We start from the raw sequence: 17,485 nt of genomic DNA, 5'->3' as shown, positions 1-17,485 counted from the left end.
TGGTGGTGTGTGGCTGTAATCCCAGCTACTCGGGAGGCTGAGGCAGAAGAATTGCTTGAATCCAGGAGGTGGAGGTTGCAGTGAGCTGAGATCACACCACTGCACTCCAACCTGGGCAACAGAGCGAGACTCAAGTCTCAAAAAAAATAAAAAGCAGTTTAGTATGACATAAGGCATTCCTATAACCTGGCCCTAACTTTGCTCTCTAGGCTCATCCTCAAAAGTTCTGCACATTCCCCACCTCCATGCCTTCAGTAATGCCTTTTCTCTCCTATCTTAGCCAGTCCAAATGTTTTTTTTTGAGATGGAGCAGGATAACTGATCTGGAAGATTTAATGTTAGTAATGACAGGACTGGGGAGAAAATATATTTTCTGTTCTTCTAAATGTTGGTAGAAGATAATAGAAAGCCTGTTTATATTTTAAGCTACATATAAGAAAGAAAGGGGCCCGGGTGCAGTGACTCATGCCTGTAATTGGGAGGCCGAGGCGGGTGGATCTCATGAGGTCAGGAGTTCAAGACCAGCCTGGCCAACATGGTGAAACCCTGTCTCTACTAAAAATACAACAATTAGCCCAGCATGGGGCACACACCTGTAATCTCAGCTTCTAGGGAGGCTGAGGCAGGAGAATTGCTTGAACCTGTGAGGCGGAGGTTGCAGTGAGCCGAGATCGTGCCACTGCACTCCAGCCTGGGTGAGAGAGTGAGACTCCATTTCAAAAAAGAAAAAGAAAGAAAGGAAGGGAAAAGACAAGGTGAACTCTTTCCATGGTCTTGCCATCAGTCCAAATAGTAGAGTTTAGGTGTAGTCTGTTTAAGAATGTTAATCTCCCTGCATCTGCTGGTTTTTGGGTCATAAGCTTGAGTTCAGAGCTAAACAACTTGAATTAATCTTCTAAACTCTCCTTAAAATCATCTTTTTCCCCATTAACTATAGATAGTTACGCATTTGTAATTTATCCTAAGAAAAACATTCTTTAAAAAGATAAGAAAAGCGATAGTGGAAAAAACAGGAATATTTTAAGTTTCAACAATAAAAATGGCTAGATACATTGTAATCCATTTACTTGATGGAAACTGATGCATCTGAGTACAGAAATAATATAGAAGTATGAGGAAAATCTAAAAATGGTAAAAGACAGAATATAAAATTCTACCTACACTACAATTAGGCAGAAAAAATGTACGCTAATGGGTGAGAACCAGAAGGAAATGCTGAAAAATCAAGACACCTGTGTGTTATAGTATAGAATTGTAGGCAATTTCCTTTTTTAAAAAAATGGTTCAATTCCTATTATGTACACTGCTATGCAATCCACCATTTGTCCCAAAAGGGAACATTTTTCCTTTAAAGAAAAAAGTATGATCAATATTAAAATATGTGGTCCAGCTGGGCACAGTGTTGCACACCTATAATCCCAGCACTTTGGGAGGCTGAGGTGGGTGGATTGCGTGAGCTCAGAATTTCGAGACCAGCCTGGGTAACATGGCAAAACCTTGTCTCTACAAAATATACAAAAATTATCCAGGCGTGGTGGCACACACCTGTGGTCCCAGCTACTCGAAAGGCCGAGGTGGGAGGATCACTTGAGCCCGGGAGGTGGAGGCTACAGTGAGCCATGATCGTGCCACTGCACTCTAGCTTGGGCGACAGAACAAAAAAAGAAACAAACAAAACAAAAAACAAACAAACAAAAAAACCCCAAAAAATGTAGTCCATTAAATTTCTAAATTCCATAAGGATAGAAGAGTGGTTTTCCATTAGGGGTTATTTTGTTCCATACCCCTCCCAGACATCTGAAGATATATTTGGTTGTCATAATTGGGAATTGGGGATGCTATTGGCATCTAGTAAATAGAAGTTAGGGATATTGCTAAAACATCTTACAATGCACACAACAGGCCCTCCCCTACCCTCTATTAGCCCAAAATGTCGAGTGCCACTACTGGAGAAACTCTGGGGTGAAGAATGTGTCATTTTGTTAGCCTCTGGAAACCCACTGGCTAGAAGATTGCCTAGGGCACAGAAAACACTTAAAACTTGTATAAATGAATAAAAACACACCATCCTGTCTTTCTCTTCGAGTTTTATGTTGATACTGTGAACTGCACATTTTCAAAAGATTGATCTTGTGCTCAGTCTCTTCTAGTAAACCAACCTTTGAAGCTTCATAGCATCAGTTTTTTAAAAGGTATCAAAGGTACTATCAGAGTAAGGACTTCTCATAACTTCTGATTACTAAAGACATCAGAATGTTGCTGCACTGAGCTTTTCAATACCTGTAACTCCTGGTAGTAACCTCAAGAATAGTTAGGACTTATTCTGATAAAAATACAAGAATAAAAAATAAAAGCATTTTATAAAATACTGTTTCAAGGATAAATTACCAATTAGAATATGAAAAGGACTTCTAAAAGGACTGAAATGTCTTCAACCACAAATGTGACAGATTCATGAAACATTTACTGAACATCAATCATGTACAGAGCGCTGTCCTAAAAGAATATAAAAACTGTTTGAAATATACCATATAAATATGATGTCTGTTATAAACTAATATTGACATTGTATCTTTCCAACCTTTTTAGACACATCTTGTTTCAATTCTTGTACAGGGGACTCATTTCCAACTTTGCATGCAGTGTTCTCTGTTTCCTGTTTGAAAAAGAAAAGAAATAGAGACCAAATGATGATATTTTTTTTAAAAATATGCTTTAAAGGGATACAAATGAGAAAATGTAGCATTAATAAATCAAAGGTCCTTAAAGGGCTTCAAAGGTCCTTAAAGGGCTTAGATTTCTTCTTCCTCTTCTTTTTTTTTTTTTTTTTTTGAGACAGAGCTTCACTCTGTTGCCCAGGCTGGAGTGCAGCGGCACAATCTTGGCTCACTGCAACCTCTGCTTCCCAGGTTCAAGTGATTCTCCTGCCTTAGCCTCCCGAGTAGCTGGGATTATAGGCGCGTGCCACCACACTTGGCTAATTTTTGTATTTTTAGTAGAGACAGAGTTTCACCTTGTTGGCCAGGCTGGTCTCGAACTCCTAACTTCATGTGATCTACCCGCCTCAGTCTCCCAAAGTGCTGGGATTACAGGTGTGAGCCACTGTGCCCAGCCTAAAGGGCTTAGATTTCCGAATACTGATAGATGCCCAGAAATTTTATGCCATGGTACAATGTAATTTGCATAAGAAAGTTACCCATCAGCAATATTCTATTATTCTGCAATAGGATTTACCTTTAAATGTGAAAACTTGCTCAACTTTTTAACATTAAAAAACTGTAATGGAAGATAAGAACTTCTAAGTACTTTTATAGCTAAAAAGGATTAAGGATTTAAGCAAGGGGTTGAATAAAAATTGTTATTTTTCCCAAAGCATTGCTCCATAAATATGCACAAATACAAAAGTATATAACACAGAAAACCACATTCAGGGAATAGTTTTCTTAAAATTCTACATGCTTTAGATAAAAGAAATAAAGACTTAACCAGAAGTTAAACGAAGCCCCTAAGTATGAAAAAAGATGAAAAAAATTAAACCCACCAAAAATACATATATATCTACGTATACATTTATATACACATACGTACATATATATATATATTTGGGAGGTTAGAAATGGATACTGCATTTCTGCTGGAAAAAATTAGGGTAAAATAAGACAATCACATATTTGCAAATCTCAATACAATACTCCTCTCAATCTTAAGTAAGTACAGCAATTTGAATGCTACTCGATACTGAGAAAAAAAATCATAATTATTTGTGTACATCACAGAGTTTGTTAGACGAAGGTCACTATAACCATTTTAGATAAGGGACTCAAGGCACACTAATTATTTAGGTGGCACTTATACACGTATCAGGATATGATCACAATAGGCTCAATAATAAAATTACTCCAGAGATTATTAAAATGTTAAAGATTTAACGTGCCAGTGAAATTTCTGTAGGACCTGCAATATCTTCGAGCATTGAATTCCTCCCCCAGAATTTGGGGAATACTACCAATGTTACACAGATTCTTCTAGAAAAAAATTGTTTCATGGACTCTTAAGTGTTAGATAAAATCCAAACAGTACGAAGGCCCATGAAGGCCTAAACATGACATAGCCTCTGCCTACATTTTTGATATCTTCTACACTCATCTCCCTCTCATACCACTCCCTCACAATTACACTCTGGCCAATAGGATGGTTCCTTGCCATTAGGGTCACAGCTCAAGTGCTATTTTATCAGAAAATACTTTCCTGACCATCTCAAAATAGCCTTATCTGACCCCTTAACTTTCTATCACATTATCCTATTTTTTCCTTTTTTTTTTTTTTTTAAAAAAAAAAACCTTTAAGTTCAGGGGTACATGTGCAGATTTGTTACATAGGTAAACTTGTGTCACGGGGTTTTGTTGTACAGATTATTTCATCACCCAGGTATTAAGCCTAGTACTCATTGGTCATTTTTCCTGATCCCCTCTCTCCTTCCACCCTTCACCCTGATAGGCCCCAACATGTGTTGTTCCCCTCTATGTGTTCATGTGTCCACATCATTTTGCTCCCACTTATAAGTGAGAACAGGCAGTATTTGGTTTTCTGTTCCTGCATTAGTTTGCTAAGGATGATGGCCTCCAGCTCCATCCATGTCCCTGCAAAGGACATGATCTCATTCTTTTTTATGGCTGCACAGTATTCCATAGTGTATATGTACCACATTTTCTTTACCCAGTCTATCATTGATGGGCATTTAGGTTTGATTCCATGTCTTTGCTATTGTGAATAGTGCTGCAATGAACATTTGTGTGCATGTGTCTTTATAATAGAATGATGTATATTCCTTTGGGTATATACCCAGTAATTGGATTGAAGAGAGGATATCAAACTATCCCTGTTGGCAGACAACATGATCTTATATCTAGATAACCTATAGTCTCAGCCCAAAAGATTCTTAAGCTGATAAACAACTTCAACAAAGTCTCAGGATACAAAATCAATGTGCAAAAATCACTAGCATTACTATACACTAATAACAGTCAAGCCGAGAGCCAAATCAGGAATAAACTCCCACCATTCACAATTGCCACAAAAAGAATAAAATACCTAGGAATACAGCTAACTAGGGAGGTGAAAGAACTACAAATCACTGCTCAAAGAAACTAGAGATGACACAAACAAATGGAAAAACATTCCATGCTCATGGACAGGAAGAATCAGTATCGTTAAAATGGCCACACTGCCCGAGGCAATTTATAGATTTAATGCCATTACTATTAAACCACCATTGAGATTCTTCACAGAACTAGAAAATTTTATTTTAAAATTCATAGGGAACCAAAAAAGAGCCTGAATAGCCAAGGCAAATCCTAAGCAAAAAGAACAAAGCTCGAGGCATCACGCTACCCGACTTCAAACTATGCTACAGGGCTACAGTTACCAAACAGCATCGTACTGGTACAAAAACAGACACATAGACCAGTAGAACAGAATAGAGAATACAGAAATAAGACTGCAGATCTACAACTATCTGACCTTCGACAAACCTGATGAAAACAAAGAATGGGGAAAGGCTTCCCTATTCAATAAATGGTGCTGGGAAAACATCATCCTATATTCCTTCACTGCACTTCTCATTCAAAATGACCTTATTTACTTGCTTATTTTCTGTCTCTTCCCTGTCCCCCTAGAATGTAAGTTCCATGAGAGCATGGACCTTGTTTGTTCTATCTACAGTTTGTTCAGTACCTAAAACAGTGTCCAACACTAAATAATCATTTGCTGAATAAATGTTGAATGATGCATGCTCTGTTTTTTCTTCAGTTAATACATACATCTTAAGTTTACATAGGCTTTAATTGGATCCTGGTTTTATGTGAAAGAAGGCCAGGCACAGGCTGAGACCTGGAGTTTAAGACCAGCCTGGGCAACATAGTGAGACTTCGCCTTTAAAAAAAAAAATAATTAGCCAAGCATGGTGGTATGTGCCTGCAGTCCCAGCTACTCTGGAGGTTGTTGTGGGAGGATTACTTGAGCCTAGAAGCCTGAGGCTGCAGTGAGCTATGATAATGCCACTGCATTCCAGCCTGGGCAAGAGAGCGAGACCCTGTCTCTAAAAAAATAAACAAACAAACAAACAAAAAAAACAACAAAAAAAAAAAAAAAGAAAGAAAAAGAAAAAAAAAAAAATCTAACCAAGACCAACTGGTAAGATGACCTTGACAAGGTGGAGAGAGAATACTTGGAAGCTGATCACTATTAAGAGAATACTTGGTCCAGCCTGGGACAGAGCAAGACTCTGTCTCAAAAAAAAAAAAAAAAAAAAAAAAAAAAAAAGAAATACTTGGAAGCTGATCACCATTAAGAATAGTTGATGCTCTCAGCAGAACAGGGTCCACAGGAAAAAATAAAAAATAAGTAACAGTTGATGCAAAATAACCTTCAACTGTCCCACTATTTTTATCCAATTATTTTCTAATAACTGTTTATCAGTAGGAAAATCAGAAGCATTGTACGACATAATTCTGTGGATATTTTCCCTAAATTAAGCTACATAAAATTACACATTAATAATCTTTGGACCTCAATTTGATTAACTGATTGATTTTTAGAGGCAGGGTCTCGCAGTTGCCCAGGCTAGAATGTAGCGATCCTCCCACCTTAGCATCCCAAAGTGTTGGGATTACAGGCGTGAGTCACTGCACTCGGCCTATGTGTCACTGCACTCGGCCTAATTTGTTTCAATTATTTACTTAAAAAGATTAACATTCCTACACTAGCCAAAACTGCCAAGCAGTGATTAGACTTCTATTTTATTTGGCTTTAACAAAACTCTCTTGGAGTCTGAACTTTTAAAAGATAGTAACTCCTAAGGTACTCTGCTGTTTTAAGTCACAAGTTTAAAGGAGTGATATGGCACCTACCAGAGGGCCTGATCTCCAGAGAAGACTTCTTAATAAAATCAGACTTAGGATATATAGTCAACTATGATTCTCTCTCAGTGATGTATAAGGTCCAGGTCCTTCTAACACCTTGATCAGGCTTTTGGGACAAAGGAATGCAAGCCAAGCATGTGTCCATAGACAACCAACGCCAACTTAGCTATACTTGAGACAGTCCATTACCTACTTCTGGTGATGTTCTGACCCATTATTAAATGCAGTACTTACTAAATCCCAGCTTCCCCACTATTAGGCAATTTCTCTAACTCCTATCTCTCACAGTATCAAAAATTTGCTTCCTTAAAAGGTATGGTAGCTTATTCAATTTTCAGCAATTCACATCACAGTTACCTCCATCTGTGTTGGATATTATAGAGCTGTCTATAACCCCCCTGCAGTATTTGGTTATAAGATTTCAGCTTTTTAATTTTAATAAGCACACCCAACAAACTATTTGTATGAAAGTGATCTACACTCACAGAAATCTTATTACCTACTAAAGAACATTAAGCTAAAAACATTAATTATAGAAAAATTCAGGTAACTTGTAATTTTTAGTAGTAACGGAAGGGAAGCTACTAAAGTGAAATTTGTTTTAAAAAAGAAAAACTTAGAAATGTGACTTCCACTCTTTTTTTGCTGAGAAAATTGTTTTAAAAAGTAACCCTTAAATCACTGTCATATCCATACATCCATTCCTTTCAATGCTGTTTCCTTTGTCGGAGTCTCATGTCTTGACATTTTAACTGCCTCTTGACAGCTTTCTTTGCACCGAAGTCTTTTTCCTCCAAACTTTCTTCTACCCTTCCACCAGTTTTCTTAATTCCCCAGCCAAACAAAACAAAACAAACAAAACAACAACAACAAAAAACCTTGGGCAGCACAGCTGTAAGACATATAAAAATTGACTTTTTAAATATCCCACTTTAGGCCTGGCACAGTGACTCATTCATGTAATCCCAATGCTTTGGGAGGCCAAGGGAGGGGGATGGCTTGAGGCCAGGAGTTTCAGACCAGTCTGGACAACCTAGCAGGACCCTGTCTCTAAAAAATAAAAATAAAATAAAATAGCTGGGTGTGGGGTTTGAGTCTGTAGTCCTAACTACTTGGGAATCTCAGGTGGGAGGAGTCATTGAGACCAGGAGTTCAAGGTTATAGTGAGCTGTGATTGTGCCACTGCATTCTAGCCTGGGTGACAGAGTGAGACCTTCAAAAACCAAAAATATCCTAGTCAGGCCCAGTGGCTCACGCCTGTAATCCCAGCACTTTGGGATGTCGAGATGGGCAGATCACTTGAGGTCATTTGAGACCAGTGTGGCCAACATGGCGAAACTCCGTCTCTACCAAAAATACAAAAATTGGCTGGGCGTGGTGGCTGGCACCTATAATCCCAGCTACTCGGGAAGCTGAGGCAGGAGAACTGATCGAACCCAGGAGGCAGAGGTTGCAGTAAGCCAAGACTCCATCACTGTACTCCAGCCTGGGTGACAGAGTAAGACTCCATCAAAAAAAAAAAAAAAAAAAAAAAAAACAGAAAGAAAAAAGAAAGAAAAGAAAGAAACCCAAAAATATCCTGCTTCAAAATTGTAAAGATCAGAGATCTTTTCTAAATTTTTTTTTAACTTGAGACAGAGTCTCACTCTATCACCCAGGGTGGAGTACAGTGGCGCAATCTTGACTCACTGCAACCTCAGCCTCTCAGGTCCAAGTGATTCTCCTGCCTCAGTCTCCCAAGTAGCTGGGATTACAGGCGTGTGGCACCACGCGTGGCTAATTTTTGTATTTTTAGTAAAGATGGAGTTTCACCATGTTGGCCAGGTGGTCTCTAACTCCTGACCTCAGGTGATCTGCCCATCTCAGCCTCCCAAAGTGCTGGGATTACAAGTGTGAGCCACTGCGCCCGGCCTCTTTCCTAAATTATAATTTAATTTTTAATTGACACATTATATGATACATATTTACAGGGTACAATGTGATGTTTCAATGCATGTATACATAGTATTATGATCAAATCAGGTAAACTGACATTCAAGGCTCATCACAATCTGGCCTCAATTTACTTTTCCAATACTCTACTGCTAAAACTTTTACACTGGTCACACTAGTCTTTCAATGCTCCTAGTAAATCCCATGCTTTTGCATATTAATTAGTCCCTACTATTTCCTAACTACAATGCTTTCCCAATTTTTCTCTATCTACCTATGCAAACCTCTCCCAATTTTCAAAGCTCAGCGAAAGTTCTATTTCCTCCCTGAAACTTTTCTCTGCTATTCCAGGTAACAGTGCTCTCACCGTCAACTCTATCTTCCTCTCGTTCCTCCAAACCCCTTGTGGCAGTTAACACATCTATTCTATTTTACAAACATCAAGACCTCATAAATTGCCCTTTTGTATAAATGTCTCTTCCATCAGATTGTAAAATCACCAACAATCAGAACTATATCAAGCCTTCTTTTATATTATGGTATTAATAAATGTATTGTTATTCATAATATGCACTCAATAGCCTCAGTACATGTTTATCATACAATACTACTCGGCAATAAAAAGAAACAAACCATTGATACAGACAACAACTTGGATGGATCGTGACCCTTTCAACCAATCCCATAAGGTTACATAGTATACAATTCCATTTATGGAACATTCCTCAAGTGACAAAATTATAGAGACGGAAAACAGATTTAGGGATGATATGGGGAAGGTGGTGGATGTGGTTACAAAGGGGTAGTACAAGGGAGATTTTTGTGATGATGAAATAGTTCTGCATCTTCATTGTGTTGGTTATACAAACATACACATATCATAAATTGGCGCAGAACTATACACTCACATTGCGCCAATGTTAAATTCCTCATTTTAAAATTGTACTATAATTAAGCTATAACCACTGGCGAAATGGTGAAGAATATACAGGACCTTTCTGCATTATCTTTAAAGCTTCCTGTGAATCTATAATTATTTCAAAATAAAAAGTTAAAAAAATGAATATCCAACTTCATATTTATTTACTAAATATGTATACTTGTTATCTAATTTCATTCAAGTTAAGGACAATCTATAATTACTGGGTTAAAGTAAATTCTCCAAATCTATTTGTTATAATATAAAAATATCTTAGAGCTAAATGGCTTTTAAGACCTACAAGCAAAAACAGTAATTGCTTCTGGATATGAAGTTTGAGAGGTGGGGAAAGCTACATTTTCAACCATATACCTTTTGTCCTGAGTAAATTTCAACCCTACACATGTTATTACTTTTAAAGACTGTTTTTATTAAATATTAAGTAAATACAAAATAATTTTTATTTAACATAAGAAAAGCGTTATGATATAACCTTTCTTAAGCACTCAATTTAAGAAAAAGAACATTATTATTAGTTTTTAAGTCTCTTGTGTATCCTTCTCCATTTCCATTACAATGTCTCCCCCTCAGAGAATGACCAATACCCTAAATACTGTATTTCTCATTCCCTGGTAATTTTTCACAGTTTTACCATGTTTTTATATCTAAACAATCTATTCTCTAAACAATATATTCTTTAGTTTGGCACGCTTTTGAACTTAATATAAATGGAAAGTTACTATATATGTTTTTCTATAAGTAGTTACCCCCCACTCAACACTCTAGTGCTGAAATTCATCCATGTCATTGTATATAACTAATTCATTCATTTCTACTACTGTAGAATATTTCATATAAATATATCATAATTTATCAAAGAGACTGGTATCCAATGTGTATAAATAGAAGGTCGGTATACTGGAACTGAAAAAACTACAGCATGTTTGGGATTACACATACATACAAATACACATATACATAAAAAATATATACTCTGTCTGATATAAATAATTCTGTTTCATGATATCTTATACTTAAAATGGCTCTGAGTGGCATAATATCTCAATACCAAACTCCTCTGCCTGAATATAAGCTGAGATTGATTTTTATGTATAGTGATGGTGCATGGGCCCACAAGAAGTATACATGTATTTCAGTTACTGTACATTTTTTGTCACGCAAGTATTGTTTTGCTTTTTTGTGAGGTGGAGTCTCGCTCTGTCGCCCAGACTGGAGTGCAGTGGCATGATCTCAGCTCACTGCAGCCTCCATCTCCTGGGTTCAAGCAATTCTCCTGCCTCAGTCTCCCAAGTAGCTGGGACTACAGGTCTGCGCCACCACACCTGGATAATTTTTGCATTTGTTTTTTTAGTAGAGATGGGGTTTCACCATGTTGGCCAGGCTGGTGTCAAACTCCTGACCTCAACTGATCTGCCCACCTCAGCCTCCCAATGTGTTGAGATTACAGGTGTGAACCACCATGCCTGGCCGAGTATTACTTTTTCAACACACACACACACACACACACACACACACACACACACACACACTCTCTCACACGTTCTTTTATTCTAGACATCATAAAACAAGTAAAAATTAGTAGAAATCTAAAAAATACTCACAGTTCCTTCCTCACAGCATAATATTTAGTTAGGTATTTCTAGAGTACCTATTTATACCAAGTAGGACATAATGACAATATTACTGAACAAAAAATAAGTAAAAAAAAAGCAAAAGCAAGAAAATGAAGAATTACATAAAAACACAAATAAAAAGTATACAATTTCTAAAAACATAACTTTCAGAAAGCACAACTTACCTTGAATGTTGAAAGCCCAACTTTTCCTGGAGACCTGTTCAGAAATAAAAGTAAGGAGGTGTTGAATAGAGGAGATGAGAAGAGAAATACTTCTACACACTTATTACAGACAAGTCCACATTTAAAAAGTGTGTGTATATTTTGTGATTGAAAAGTCTTATGTGCATACAGAAAATGTGGAAAACAAAAAGTGGAGAAGAGGCTGGGTGCGGTGGCTCATGCCTGTAATCCCAGCACTTTGGGAGGCTGAGCCGGGCGGATCACCTGAGGTCAGGAGTTCAAGATCAGCCTGAATATGGCAAAACCCCACCTCCACAAAAAATACAAAAATTAGCCTGGCGTGGTGGTACGTGCCTATAATCCCAGCTACTTGGGAGGCTGAGGCAGGAGAATCACTTGAACCGGGAGGTGGAGGTTTCAGTGAGCCGAGATCATGCCACTGCACCCCAGTCCTGGTGACAGAGCGAGACTCCATCTCAAAAAGAAAAAGAAAAAAAAAAGTGGAGAAGACCAGTCTGGTCAACCGAATGAGACCCTGTCTCTACAAATAATTTAAAAATTATCCAGGTGTGGTGGCTACTGCCTGTAGACCCAGCTACCTGGGAGGCTAAGGCACGAGGATTGCTGTAGCCCAGGAGTTCAAGAATGCAGTGAGCCATGATTGTGTCACTGCACTCCAGCTTGGGGGAGAGAGCAAGATCCCATCTCTTTAAAAAAAAAAAAAAAAGAGAAGAAAATTACCGTGATTCATACATAATCTTATCACCTAGAGATTTCAGTATCTTTTGTCTTCATATGTATATATACTTGTATATGACATAACACTACAACAAATACCTTTATAAACGAAAATTTGTGCACCTCCATAATACATTTCCTTAAAATAAGTTTATCTAGCAGTGGGATTAGAGGTCAGAAGTATACAAACTTTCCAGAAATTTGAGAAACTTTCAAACTGCCAACTGTAACAGTTGTACCTGTTTACACTCCTACTGCTCTATGAATGCCTATTTCTTAATACCCTCGCCAAAAATGAATGTTGTTTTAAACTTTTTCTTACCAAGTTGACAGGCAAAAGTATATCTCATTGGTGTTTTAATGTGTACTTTGATTTCCAGTGTGGATGAAAATTTTCATATGTATTAGACATTTATATCGCTTTTGAAGACAGATACCCATTTTTGTTCTCAGTTTTTACTTTTTCTTTTTTTTTAAAGACAGAGTCTCGCTGTTGCCCAGACTAGAGTGCAGTGGTGTGATCTTGGCTCATTGCAGCCTCGACCTCCAGGTCTCAAGCGATCCTCCAGCCTCAGTTTTCTGAGTAGCTGGGACTACAGGCATGTGCCACCACACCCAGCTACTATTTTGTATTTTTTTTTTTTGTAGAGACGTGTCTCACTATGTTGCCCAGGCTGGTCTTGAACTCCTGGGCTCAAGCAATCCTCTCATTTCAGTCTCTCAAAGTACTGAGATTACAGGAACGAACCACTGTGTACTGCTCTCTGCTCATTTTTCTACTGGAGCAAGACTGTTCTTAAACAGACTACTCTGGATGTAATGTATATTTTTTTGAGACAGGGTCTCACTCTGTTACTCAGGCTTGAGTGCAGTGACACCATCACGGCTCACTGCAGCCTCAACCTCCTGGGCTCAAGCAATCCTCCCACCTCAGTCTCCCAAGTACTGGGACTACAGGCATGTGCCACCATGCCCAGCTGATTTCTCCACTTTTGTATAGAGACGGGGTTTGCCATATTGCTCAGAGTGGTCTCGAACTCCTGGGCTCAAGCAATCCACCCGCCTCAGCCTCCCAAATTGCTGAGATTACAGGAGGGAGCCACCATGCCCAGCCTGGATGTAATAATTTTTAAAAGTAACTTTTCACCATTTCACCCCTTCCCCCACATTATTTTTTTGAATAGGAACAGTCTGATATCTGCTTCAAAGCATAAGGCTACTTAGTTATACCTTGGGGTTATGCAATAAGAAAGTTTTAAATAATCAATATGCCGTTCCTAATTTTTTGGGTAAAATCTAATGATTACATGATGCAAATTTGAATTGAAAGGCACCTTCAAGATGATCTAATCACACAGCCTCTTTTTACAGATCAAGAAACTGAGATTCCAAGAGATTAAGTGACTTTTCCTGAAAGTCATATTTTGTAGCACAAGCAAGAGAAGCAATGAGTCCTACTAACATGTTTTTATATGCCAAATTGGGTAATGACATTTGGTAGAGAAATCCTTGACCTCTAATAAAAACTTAAGTTTGTTAAAAAAATTACTTTTGAGTAACAAAAAATTAATCCCTTTATTCAACAAACATTTACAGGCTAGGTGCAGTGGCTCATACCTGTAATCCCAGCACTTTGGGAGGCCAAGGCGGGAGAATCGCTTGATCTCAGGAGTTTGAGACCAGCCTGGGCAATATAGTGACACCCCATCTCTACAAAATAAAAATAAACCAGTCAGGCATGGGGTTGCACACCTGTACTCTTAGCTACTTGGGAGGCTGATGTAGGAGGATCACTTGAGCCCAGAAGCCATGAGCCATGATTGTGCTACTGCACTCTACCCTGGGTGAGAGAGAGACCTTGTCTCAAAACAAAAAACAAAACCAGACACCCAAAGCTGACATTTATGAGTTACCTACTATGTACCAAGACTAGAGATACAAAGATAAATGAGATACAATTCTAGTTTGGGGGAGGGGGTTAAATTTGTTTAGAAAACAAAAAAAGTAGTTGTCATAAAATAGCACCCATTTAATTACAATGTCTGGTCAATATAAATATGTGTTAACAAAGAACAATTTTCAGAAATGAAAACATATATTGCTAATTATTTGGGTCCCCTGACAAACTTACACTGCAATGTATCAAAATCCTATTTATCTAGAGTTGATTAGTTAGGACTGAAGCTAATCCATACTCAAAAAAAGAAAGAAGATTCCACACAAATCGATGTCTTAAATAACACAAGTGCAATCAAAACAACAACAATTAAAAAGCAAAAATGAAAAACCGTTTTTTTTTTTTTTAAGACGGGATCTCACTTTGTTGCCCAGGCTGGTCTTGAATTCCTAGCTTCAAGCGATCCTCCCACCTCAGCCTCCCAAAGTGCTGGGATAACAGGGGTGAGCTACTGCACCTAGCCTGAAAAACCTTTAAGGGGCACAAATTTCCATGTGGTACAAATTCAGAATGCCAATCACCTGCAACAAAGGCATAAAGGCAAGAAGGGTAAGATATTTTAAAATTAAGCCCCATATGAGGTAGAGAAGGGAAGAAACTTGACCTTTCCAGCAACCCTCACACCTTGAGATATCTGAACAGGTTTTTTAGCTGTCTGTCAAAACAAACAAACAAACAAACAAACAAACAAAAAACCAGGAAGCCACATTTATTTCTTGTGTGTCACTGGTTTCAAAAACAGTACTCTCTGGCTGTTGATTCAAAGGATCAAAGTTATTGGTTAATTACTGACACACATGGAAATACTCTGGATTGGTTCTGGTAGGGCTTTACATATAACTGTGTACAAACTATACAGAGTTACTTATTATTTCCTTTTGAGAGACAAGGAGACAGTAAAATACAGACTTTTGAGCAGAGGAACCTTGCTTCAATATTGTTTCTACTATTTATCCTATGTGTGATCAAATCATTTCTCCAAGCCTCGATCTCATCCTCTGCAAAAGGGGGTAAAACCATTTATTTCATAGAACTGCTATGAGGATGAAGTGAGTGAGTACATGGGGCACACATGATAGTGTAGTCTCTTCAGCAGCTCTGAAATGCTCCAAGTTTCTCAAAGGCACTTTGGCAGTCTGTCAGTAGTGGGGAGCCTGAAACCAATTTCTGGAATACAGCAAAGGTCCCCCACAGCCTGTCAAGTTCTAGCACATTTAACAACAGGGAACATGAAAAAGCCATATCATATTGAGCTGGTGATTAAAATGGGATCCTGCTTGCAACTGGGTGACATCACTAAATAAAAAACTAGTAACAAAAGACACTCATGTTTGAGGTATATTTAAAATGTTACAAAGTTGTTAAGACCTTGGTAGGTAGGAACATTTCAAACTACTACAATTTCAAGTCTATTAAGCCTAAAACTGTCTTTAACAGGGTAGTCTGTGAGAGTAGAATTCTTTTGTGACAAATTTCTAAATCCATTTATAAAACATTAATGCCTAGTAAAAAGTGAAGGCATATTTATAACTTGTAAAGTTGGCTAAAATGATTTGTATCATGTGCCAAGATGAAAAAAAACCAATTCATTTCACCCTAAGAAGCAATAAAAAACATTAGTATTACCACACAAAACTTCCCTAATAGGGGCCTTGTAAAAATAATAAAGCACCGCATATTCTCACTCATAAGTGGGAGCTGAACAATGAGAACATATGGGCATAGGGAGGGGAACATCACACACTGGGGCCTGTCGGGGGGTGGGGGGCAAGGGGAGGGATAGCATTAGGAGAAATACCTAATGTAGGTGATGGATTGATGGATGCAGCAAACCACCATGGCACATGTATATCTACGTAACAAACCTGCACGTTCTGCACATGTATCCCAGAACTTAAAGTATAATGAAAAAAAAATAATAATAAAACAATGGCCATCATTTATTAAGCATTTGCCAAAAACTGTAACACTTGACGTGTTTTAGCTTCTTTGGTCCTCACAGTCCTCCTATTAGGTGGTTATATTACTTTCTCTATTTTACAGAACAAAAAACTGGCTTGAGTCAGATTAGGTCATTTACATTGTACAGCTAGTAAACAGTAGGGCCAGAATTTGACCCTAGGAAGCCTGACTCCAGAGCCCATTCTCTCAACCACTTTACAATATTGCCTCCTTTCTGGGTAAGGACTTAGAAGAAGATAATTATGAAAACACTGTAACTGGAGCTGTGTATGAGCACCAAAGTAAAGGCAATTAGCGCTGCTTCTTGAATTGAACTAAACTGATTAAGTCAAAGGCTCTGAATCCTGACCTGCCTTTAACAACTACAATTAACACCTAATTGCCTTGGCACTGTTAGGGAATGAAATAATGAAATGTTCCACATGTAAAATTTCCAGAGAGATGAAGCTTTTGAGTGCCAAATTTTTGATAATATAACTATTTTTGAATTTAAAATCTCAAAAGCAGCTTGTAAATAAGTACATGAGTAGGCTAAACCTTATAGTTTCAGTACTCTTTCCCTGAAAATATCTTCTTAAACAAAGGATATACAATTTTCCTTCTTAATTATCACACTCAAATACTACACTATATATTTTGATACACTTTAGGGACACTAAAGTGCAGATTTATTTGCCTTCAAGGACCCTAGGTTACCATGCCCGGAATGTCTGTGTTTTATAGTTTTATATTTCCTTCCTCACTTTAAGTGGTAACTTCTTTTGTTGTTGTTGTTTTGTTTTTTGAGACAGAGTTTTGCTCTTGTTGCCCAGGCTGGAGTGCAGCGGCATGATCTAGGCTCACTGCAACCCCCACCTCCCAGGTTCAAGCTATTCTCCTGCCTCAGACTTCCAGGTAGCTGGGATTACAGGCATGCGCCACCATCCTGGCTAATTTTGTATTTTTAGTAGAGACGGGGTTTCTCCATGTTGGTCAGGCTGGTCTCAAACTCCTGACCTCAGACGATCTGCCTTCCTCAGCCTCTCCAAGTGCTGGGATTACAGGCATGAGCCACTGCACCCAGCCGATAAACAGTTGCTTATTACAGTCAACCATGCGCCTGCATTTAAAAGCTTTCTTCCCAACATCCTTCTCACTTGTGCTTCTAATCTGCATTGAGCTGGGAAATCAGATTTCCTTAATATGAAATTGTATGGTGAAGGGAGAATCTAGGGATCCTAAGGGTCTCCCCATGAGAC

General features: G+C 38.2%; 1 protein-coding gene and 1 non-coding gene across 13 annotated transcripts in view; both read right to left on the bottom strand.

Moving 5' to 3' along the window:
* The window catches only part of WDR44 (WD repeat domain 44), a 102,150-nt gene that overhangs the window by 58,399 nt on the left and 26,266 nt on the right, over nt 1-17,485 (bottom strand). For 7 of the 12 annotated variants that reach the window (XR_013412585.1, XR_013412584.1, XM_077987902.1 and 4 more), the window contains 2 exon segments: nt 11,591-11,624; nt 2,582-2,656 (listed from right to left, as the gene is read on the bottom strand). Coding sequence is in view for 9 of the 12 variants with exons in the window: in XM_077987902.1 (XP_077844028.1) it covers nt 2,582-2,656; nt 11,591-11,624 (109 nt within the window). In the remaining 3 variants the exon portion in view is untranslated. 12 annotated transcript variants of the gene reach the window in all.
* Nucleotides 3,528-3,635, bottom strand: MIR1277 (microRNA mir-1277). The gene has a single exon (NR_128283.1). It is a non-coding gene; the product is annotated as a microRNA mir-1277 (primary transcript).

Source organism: Macaca mulatta, chromosome X (assembly GCF_049350105.2).
Source record: "Macaca mulatta isolate MMU2019108-1 chromosome X, T2T-MMU8v2.0, whole genome shotgun sequence".
In the NCBI taxonomy this organism is placed as follows: domain Eukaryota; kingdom Metazoa; phylum Chordata; class Mammalia; order Primates; family Cercopithecidae; genus Macaca; species Macaca mulatta.
This window is presented reverse-complemented; position numbering and strand designations above follow the sequence as displayed.